We start from the raw sequence: 9547 nt of genomic DNA, 5'->3' as shown, positions 1-9547 counted from the left end.
TGACTCCCAAACGACATTTGGTACATCGCCTTTCTTTCAGACATTTGTAACATACCTACAAGGAATTGAATACATCTCTATGTACAGAGTAAGAAATATTATCTTGTAAAAACGTGCTGCACCCGTGTTCTACACAGTCACTGATTATACAGTCAGGAGGAATGACTTCTGAGGTGATCAGAGGCACAAACACTGCTCACGTGCTTGAGCGGCGCTTAATATCCCTCTTCATGTCCACCTCGTCAGGTGTCTGGAGTCTTTCCTCTCCTGTTCCTCACCATCCATGCTGAGGCTCACAAAACTAACTCCAGAGCTGCAGGCTACAGGAGTTTACTTGATGACAATATTTATTAGCTTCCACCTGTAAAAATCTAGGAGAAATTAATTTTCTGGTGAGCAGTTTCTGCGCAGAGTCCTGAAATAATATCTCTAAGCATTTCTGTAACGGGTTACAGATCGCCCTCATCGGAAATATGGGAACGGCTCCTTTAAGGGAAAGAGCAGCCCCGCCTAGTCCTCAAGGAGACGCAATTTCTAGGCGCCGCTAGCTTCGTGGCTCCCGAGGCGGCGCTGACGCCTCTCGCCAGTGTGGTCGCGAAGGAAACCACATTACCCAGGATTCTCCGCGATGCTGGGCCAATGAAGGCTGGGGAGAGGGGCATTTCCGTTGGTGAGGGAGACGTCAGGGAGGGACTTCCGTTCCCCTCTTGAGCGGACATGTTGTTTGTTTTTAGGTGTCCAGACAGCCGTCAGGCCTGAATGACACGAGAAGGCAAACGCGAGAGGAGGCGTTGTCTCCCCTGAACAGAGGCGGGCCTGAGGATCGGGTCCTTGCACCTGTCGACCGCTAATGACCCCCTCCCCTCCGCGCGCCTTCCCCGGTCCGCAGGTTCCGGTGGCCGCGGTCGCGCTGACCGACCCGGCGCAGGTGGGTACTGCGCCCTCGGGTCCTCGCGCGACCTCTGTTTCTGAACGCAGACCCTCGAATGAGCCGCCTCAGGGCGCTGCCGCTCAGGCCCCTGTGTCTAGACAGCAGGGGCGCCCCTGGTTGGGCCCCATTTCTGATCGCCGGTGTGGCGGGCTGTGGAGCGACGTCGCGGACAGAGGGGCCAGCATATGCAAAGGCTTGGGAGGCGACACAGACGGAGCATTCGGGAAACCTGGAGCCTTGGTGTGTGAAAGGATCAGAGTGTGAGGAGGACTTAGACCTGCGGTGTCAGCCTGAGTAGCTCTAACGTCACTGTGAGCGTGCTGGGAGCTATGAAGGGTTCTAGACCGGGAGGGACGCTATCTGAAGGCTTTTAAAAGTATTTCATAGGCTGCTTGTGGAACGGACAGACAAGTTTGGGAGCTGAGGCGGCCCGTGAGGCACAGAAAGAGAGACCTAGTCCGAGGTAACACAGCTGTCAGGTGGCCTGAAGACCTAGGCACAGAAGGTAGGCAGTTAGCCCCGGGTATTTGCGGCGGGGCAGCAGTAGGGGATAGGCATGAGCTCCTTCGTGCTTGCTTGTCTCTCACAGTCTCCCTCTTCCCACAGGTTCCGATGAACTCAGAAGTAATTATGGACCCTGTACAGGTGAGGGAAAGGTGTCTGTGCTCTCAGCCATCCGACCCCCCACCCACCTGGTCTCCAGGATTTGGGTATCATACAGCACTCTTCTTATACTCTCTTGGCTCTTGAGTCTGAGGACCCTGGAGAAGTCTCCAGCCCAGGATTTTGAGCCCAGGCCAGGGGTTATATAGAAAGCTTCTCATTTTGGGTAACTGTTGGAATAAGATGTGGAGAGTTGTTCCAGGTACAGGAACTAACATGTGCATGTACTTGGAGGAGAGACTGAGATGGAAGTTTTCAGGAAACAGCAGGTCTCGCCCATGTGTGGTAGGAATCAGGAGCAGGTGGCCAGGAGTCAGGTCTAGAGTGACCAGCTGACTAGCTAGGCCTCTGTTCTGAGAGTTGTGTAGCCATGGGGCTATGGAGTGGAGGAGGGAGGTGGTCTGCTCCAGGTTTTAACAGGCACCCTGTGGATGCTAAGTGGAGAGCAAACTGTGTGTAGTGAGGGTAGAAGGAGCTCTGGTGTACACAGAGAAACCAGGGAGGAGGTTGTTTCAACATTCCAGGTGAGCGGTAGGAAGGGATGGGCCAGAGGGGAGCTGTGTAGGTGGGAGAAGTGTTGGATCAGATTTTTTTTTTTTTCATGTGAGAGAGAAAGAGAAAACCCCAAGGTTTTAGCCTATATTAGCTGGAAGGGTAGAAGCTCCATCAGTAGAGATGGGCAAATCAGTGCTAGACATAACTCAGATTGGATATTAGGATTTTAAATTTGTTGCCCATGTGAAGAGTCTAAGATGTTCCAGAGAACACCAAGTGGGGGCATCAGGTGAGCTGCTGGACACAGGACTGGACTTCTGTGGAGGGGTTCATGATGGAGACATCCAAAAAGTAGCGGGGGGTGTGTAGGCGGGTTTAAGAGGAAGAATGTGCCATGCAGTGCAGTTAGTGAGCCAGGAAGGTGATGGTGGAGGCCAGTGACTGGGTGGGGCGCCAGAGTTGTGAGACAGAGTAGGATCCAGAATTGTGTGCACCTGCAAAGTAGTGTGAACTGATGGCTCCTGGGTCTTGGTTTTGGGGGCCTAAAAGAGAAAGGTGAGCCCAACTTTGGTTGTGGGGGTAGCATGATTTTAGTAGCCCCAGGAGAACTGGTTGGCCGGAGGTGGGGGTGGGGGATGGGGAGAGCAAAGCAGTCCTGCAGGCTGGGCCCAGAGGTTAGATGGTGCCTCTCTGACCACCTGCCTATGGTTGCTATTGGCAGGCACTATAACAAAGAGACAGTTAGGAGAGTGCAGACACCATTGGCATCCACTCTCTATATTTCCCGAGTTGAGGAATTAGGTAGGAAGAAATGCAGGAGGGAGATCTGTGGGGGCCTGGATGGGTGACCTTGGGAGAGAGGCTACTCATGGACTTGGCTCTCCCCATTGTGGCAGGGACAGGTGAACTTTGAGGACGTGGCTGTGTACTTCTCCCAGGAGGAGTGGGGTCTCCTTGATGAGGCTCAGAGACGCCTGTACCGCGATGTGATGCTGGAGACCTTTGCACTTGTGGCCTCGCTGAGTAAGTCCCTCACACCCACCCCAGCGTCCTGTACTGGGCTCTGCTGCTCCCCTGTCTCCCAAGGATAGTCCAGTCCTTCCTGTTAACAGAGTTTGTTCTCTCCCTGCCTGGATGCCCTGTCCAGATCATGTGCTCGTGTCCCCCAGTTTCTGGCCCCTCCCTCTATCTGACGTCTGCAGCAGCCTGTCTGGGTCAGGAACTGCGGGACCAGAGTGGTCACCGCTGGCTGAGACCACTGAGCTATTTGTGCAAGACCCTACTTTAGGTTATTTTATAATACTTGGTTTTCTTCTCTGAGTGGTGGGTTCCCCAAACCAGTGCTGCCCATTTACCTGTCTTGTCTTCCCTTTAGGAGATGAATCTTCCATGTCCCATGGGGTTCCCTCCCTGGAGCTGGGCAGCAAGCCCTGGGGATCTGACTGGGCAGACGTTACTCCAGCCAGGACCAGAGAAGCTCAGGGTGGGTGTGGCCCTGGGGAATGGGAATGGGGAAGGATGTGATGTTGGGACTGTGTTCCTGTCATTCCCTAACCTCTCTCCCACACTTTACTTTCCCATGTACACACTTGTCTTATGCTCTGACCTTTGGCCTCTGGCTGTTCCCCACCTCAGCTTCCATAGCTCACCTGTTCTCTCCACTGCTTCTTCTGCAGTGCCCCCCAACATTGGCTTATACTCCGTATGTTGTGAGATGTGCACGTGCCCTAAACCACCCTTAGATACCAACTGCTCAGTGGTAGCTCGTCAGTAGTCAAGCTTCACAGCTCTCACTTGTCCCCCTATGGAATGTTCTTCCTGGGCTGTACCCCACAGGCTGTACTCTGTCCTCCTAGTCAAGGCCTCTTCCATTCCTTTTTTCTTTCTTTTTTTCCCCCTTAGACTTTCCCATTCTGTGATCTTTAGATGCCAACTACTGCACGGCAGCCCTTTACTCGCTTGAGCTTGGGCCTCTTGTTCTGATAGCATTCCTGTGACCTTGATCTTACTTCAGTTAGACACACATATATAATAAGGCCACCCCTTCCATCAGTGTTAATTTGTACTTGTCCTGTACATTTGTCTACTTTCAGGTTGTTGGCATGGAATGGAGGACGAGGAGATAGCTTTTGAGCAGAACAGTTTTATGGGAGTGTCACAGGTCAGGACTCCCAAGGCACGTCCTTCTACCCAGAAGGCCCACCTCTGTGAGACATGTGGCTTGGTCTTGAGAGACATTTTGCATGTGGCTGAGCCCCAGGGAACACACCCTGAGCAGAAATCATACATGTGTGGGGCATGTGGGAAACAATTCCGCTTCAATGCAAACCTTCACCACCAGAAGCAGCACAGTGGAGAGGAGCACTTCAGAGGGGGCAAGGGCAGCCCCTTGTTTGTGAGCAGCTCCCCTGTCGATCCACTGGAGATCCCTTGTACGACAGGGAAGAGTTATAAGGACTTCCCAACTAGCTCAAATATTTTCCAGCAGCGTGCTCCTCATAGTCAATGGAAGCCAAATAGTAACACCAAATGTGTGGGTGCCTTTCACAGTGGACAAAGGCATTACGAGTGTAATGAATGTGGGAAAGCCTTCAGCCGCAAAGACTCACTTGTCCAGCACCAGAGAGTCCACACTGGAGAAAGGCCTTATGAGTGCAGCGAATGTGGGAAAACCTTCAGCCGCAAACCCATACTTGCTCAGCACCAGAGAATCCACACTGGAGAAATGCCGTACGAGTGTGGCATATGTGGGAAAGTTTTCAATCATAGCTCCAACCTTATTGTACACCAGAGAGTTCACACTGGAGCGAGGCCTTACAAGTGCAGTGAATGTGGGAAAGCGTATAGCCACAAATCCACACTTGTTCAGCATGAGAGTATCCATACTGGAGAAAGACCTTACGAGTGCAGCGAATGTGGGAAGTACTTTGGTCACAAATACAGACTCATTAAACACTGGAGTGTTCATACTGGAGCAAGGCCCTATGAGTGCATTGCATGTGGGAAGTTCTTTAGCCAGAGCTCCGACCTTATTGCACACCAGAGAGTTCACAATGGTGAAAAGCCCTATGTGTGCAGTGACTGTGGAAAAGCCTTTAGCCACAAACATGTACTTGTTCAACACCACAGAATTCACACTGGAGAAAGGCCATATAAGTGCAGTGAGTGTGGGAAGGCCTTCAGGCAAAGAGCTTCCCTCATCCGACACTGGAAAGTTCACACTGGAGAAAGGCCTTAGGATGGCAGGGAATACACCATTTCCTTGTTCCATTAGTGACTGACAGCAGAGAGAAGCTCTGAGATTAGCCTTCTTGAGTAGCCATCAGCCAGAAGTTGAACCTCATAACATTTAAACATCCACCCCGAGGAGATTTTTCTGAGTGCAACATATGTGGGAAGCTTTCTGGTGCAGTATAGCCCTTTGTAACCTGTCCAGAAGCCTTGCCAGAATTCTGTCACTCCCCGTGTCTCTGGAAAAACAGAAAACAAAAAACCAGCCATGTATGGAATGGCAGAGTCCCACATTGTGCATAAGTCACCCCAACATGTTGTAATAGGCAGTCCTCTGCTCCTCCTCCCTTCCCCAGAGGGAATCATCAGTACCTGGAGCCCATTAAAAATCCACACTCCTTCCTGCCGTCTCCACCACCAGCTGGTATAAGCATGGACATGACCTAACTTTGGTCAGAAGGTGGCAAGCTTTGTTCTGCTGGCTGCTTGCAGAGAAGGTTTCCGTTTTTCGTGGACTTCGTTGGTCTCATTTTGCACTCACGATGGATTTGTGCAGTCTTCAAGTCACCTACCTTAGGAGTTGTCTGTCTCATGTTCTGTTTTTGCAACAAATGACTTAATTTTTAAACTATAATTTTGGGGATTCCATTCACTCTGCGTTGTATTGAAAACAGAATTGGATTCTGCCAGCGTGAAGGGAGGAAGAGCTTTTGTGAGAGTGCCAAATGTTGCGTCTCAGTGGTGTTAGCAGAATGGCAAGCAAGGAACATCTTTCGTTTTAGCCTAACTTGCATTACTGCTCAAGGTTGTCTATGAAAGAATACCGATCTTGGTGGGCCTAATCTTTTGGCCTATATGCTGAGATTTGTGATCATGGTCACCCTGAGCACTGGGCAGTTGTGACAGCCTCTGGTGTATCTGGGGGCAGTATGAATTGTTTCCCTTGTCCCAGAGGGAGTTTCATAGTCCCATATTCTCTTGATGAGAACTTGACCCCTGGGACCTGCCAGTGCCCCTGAAATCTATTTAATAGGCAGATGTCACTGTCCCCTAAAAAGACTAGGTAGGAATCATAATTGGCACAGATACTGATTAACAGGGAGTTGGGAGCAAACTACAGGGAGTGTGACTCTAATAAAGGTAATTCCACATGTTTCCATCACTATGGCTTTGGTACAAGGTTACAGAAATTCTCAGGATTCCCATATTTGTGTCTCTTACGGCTGCAGTCACTGTCAGAGCAATCAGTTGAAGCATTTTCTGCAATAAAATGCACATATTTATAGTGTACAGTTTGATAAGTTTTGATACATGTTTGCACCTGTGAAGCCAAGTTTTCTGATGTGCCCCACAATCCCTCTGCCCCTTACCCATTCCCAGGCAACCATTCATCTTGCTTTCTGTCACAGTAGATTTATTTGAATTTCCCAGAATTTTTTTCAATTAGCAATAATCACGCCTCGGATAAACCTCATTGGCTACAATACTGCCACTGCACAAAGCTCCCAGAATTTTTTTATCTGTGGAAAAATTTATGTACACAGGTAACACTTTAATATGTATTCTTACGTATCTGGCTTTAACTTTGAATAATTATCTTGTGATCCATCAGTGTTAGGATCAATTCATTCCTTTGCATTCATGCTTTTTCTCATTTTAGAGAAGAAGTTCCAAATCAGGTGATCCAGTAGAGGGCTCACACAAAAACAGCTACAGTATCTGTTCAACCTTTTCCAGGACATGATGTGTTAACTTTCCTGACTTACTCTGTGGGTGACACAGACTCATCCTGGTGTAAAGTGGAAGGGGATTCCAGAACAGGGATAATACAAGAAGGTAGGGGTTTCTAAGAGAATGTCTTGGATAGTGGCCACCACAATCGTAGGCTTTATTTTCTTTTGCATTTTTAATCTTCCAATGATGAGTTACATTGACAAATTTTAAAAACTTAAACCAGTCTTACATTTCTAAGATGAGCCCCGCTTGGTCATGATGTGTTCTTTTTATGTATTGTATTTATTTGCCTTTTTTTTTTTTTTTAAGATTTTTGTTCATGAGAGATGTTAGTTTCTAATTTTTCTTAATGCTTGGGTTTAATTGGTATCACCATAATGCTGGCTTTATACATTACGTTGGTTAAGTATCCCCTGATTTTTATTTTTTTAATTTCAGTTTCTGAAGAATTGGTGTTGTTTCTTCCTTGTTTTGTAGAATTCACCAGTGAAATAATTTGACCTGGAGTTTATCTTATGGGAAGATTTGTAATTACAAATTTAATTTTCATAGTGGATCTACATCTATAGAAGTTATCTTTTTTCCTATAGAGTGAGCATTGGTGGTTTGTGTCATTCAAGGAGTTCATTTTATTTAAGTAATCAAACTTTTCAAACCATTATTATTTTAGTGCCTGCAGAGTCTTTACTGATGCCACCTCTAATTCCTGTGTTAACCTTAAAAATAAAACTGCCAGTTATTTTACCAGCCAAAAAATGGGTTTATTCAGGAATAGCTGAGATTACAATCTAGGACAAGTGAATTTTAGCAAAACCATAGGCAAGTCCAGAGAACGAAGGTAAAGAACGATTTTTTATAGAGGAAAGGGGGAAGTTGGGAAGGGCTGTAATAAACTAAAAGTCCACTGACCTAAATTGGGGCTTGTAACTACAGTTTGTTATTAGCCGAGCTGTCACTGTCTCTAATTGGTTGGATTGTTGCCAGGGGAGGGAGAACTCTCTCCTCCTGCTAGGACAATAAAGTAGTATTGGCTCTCAAGGTCCACCTCTTCCTGTCCAGTCTGCAGTCGGCAGCTAGTGCCACGCGTGAGAGCACCCCCTGCTGGCCGCCTGGCCTCATTCTAAATGAGGTTTCCTTTTATTAATTTGCCCATTTCCCCCTTTTGATTAAGATCTTTCTTTGAAAGCATTGCCAATCAGTAGTCAGGTTCTTTATGCTTACTGGTTTTGTCCCTCAGTACCAGGAAGGTTGTCATGTCCTACATTGGAAGGAAAGTGTTGCAAGTGGAAACCAGTTAAGGCCACATTTGAGGAATAAGGAAGGTTAGGAGGGAGAAACTCGGAGTCTTGAAGCATCAGCCAGCATCACCTTATTGGGTGATCATTTAAAAAGATAAAAAAAAAAAAAAAGAAACCTCAACAGCAAAATACAAAACAGTTCTATACAAGTCAAAAGTAACAATTTCAAATTGTATGATGGTTGTTTTTATTTTATTTATTCCTTTATTTGTCAGAGAGAGAGCATGCGCACGAGCAGAGGGAGCAGAGGGAGCAGAGGGAGAAGCAGGCTCCCTGCTGAGCAAGGAACCTGATGCAGGACTAGATCCCAGGACCCTGGGGTCATGACCTGAGCCCAAAGAAGATGCTTAACCGACTGAGCCACTCAGGCACCCCTGTATGATGGTTCTAAACAAGGACCCTAGTTCTGAAAGTGAAATGAAATGTTTATTGGCACTTATTCCAACTTAGGGGAGAAAAGTTCTCCCTATGAAGTCAAACTTGGAGTGAGGTATTCCTCTTGAAAATGTTTGCTTAAAGTAACCATGAAAACAGACTCCTGAATACCACTAGAGTACAGGGGAATAGTGAACCACGTGTGCGTAGGAAGACAGAGTGTGGGTGTGAACATGGAGCAACAGCCGATGAACTTTTTGCAAAACAACAGAACTTCAAAGATACCTTAAAACCGTGCCGTTACCAAAACAAAACACCGTACTGTTACCTAAAAAAACTATTTAGAGGGCGCCTGGTGGCTCAGTTGGTTGAGCAACTGCCTTCGGTTCAGGTCATGATCCTGGAGTCCCAGGATCAAGCCCTGCATCGGCCTCCCTGCTTGGCAGAGAGTCTGCTTCTACCTCTAACACTCCTCTCTCTCATGCTCTCTTTTTCTCATCCTCTCTCAAATAAACAAAATCTTTAAAAATATATTAAAAAATTTAGAAACAGGGGCGCCTGGGTGGCTCAGTGGGTTAAAGCCTCTGCCTTCGGCTCAGGTCAGGGTCTCAGGGTCCTGGGATCGAGCCCCGCATTGGGCTCTCTGCTCAGCGGGGAGCCTGTTTCCCCCCCCCCCCATCTGCGTCTCTGCCTACTTGTGAACTCTCTCCCTCTGTCAAATAAATAAATAAATAAATAAACCTTTAAAAAAAAATTTAGAAACAAATGTGTTCTTGCTAATACAGTCTGTGAGGTTGAAAATTCAGAGACCATGAATTTG

General features: G+C 47.6%; 1 protein-coding gene across 1 annotated transcript; it reads left to right on the top strand.

The window, feature by feature from the left end:
• Positions 1 to 850: 850 nt before the first annotated feature.
• Positions 851 to 6605, top strand: LOC111139719 (zinc finger protein 772-like). The gene is made up of 5 exons (XM_022492076.1): positions 851 to 928; positions 1538 to 1576; positions 2986 to 3112; positions 3465 to 3572; positions 4183 to 6605. Exons 1-5 carry the CDS (start codon positions 851 to 853, stop codon positions 5325 to 5327), a joined length of 1497 nt encoding a protein of 498 aa, XP_022347784.1. The 3' UTR covers positions 5328 to 6605.
• Positions 6606 to 9547: the final 2942 nt, after the last annotated feature.

The sequence above is a fragment of the Enhydra lutris genome, unplaced genomic scaffold (genome assembly GCF_002288905.1).
Source record: "Enhydra lutris kenyoni isolate GAN:26980312 unplaced genomic scaffold, ASM228890v2 scaffoldscaffold114, whole genome shotgun sequence".
NCBI classification, from domain to species: Eukaryota; Metazoa; Chordata; class Mammalia; order Carnivora; family Mustelidae; genus Enhydra; species Enhydra lutris.
This window is presented reverse-complemented; position numbering and strand designations above follow the sequence as displayed.

Coding starts and splice junctions, on each gene's coding strand:
- LOC111139719 (XM_022492076.1), top strand. CDS start 851: ATGACCCCCTCCCCTCCGCGCGCCTTCCCCGGTCCGCAGGTTCCGGTG. Junction 929..1,537: donor CGCTGACCGACCCGGCGCAG/GTGGGTACTGCG, acceptor CTCTTCCCACAG/GTTCCGATGAACTCAGAAGT. Junction 3,113..3,464: donor TGCACTTGTGGCCTCGCTGA/GTAAGTCCCTCA, acceptor TCTTCCCTTTAG/GAGATGAATCTTCCATGTCC.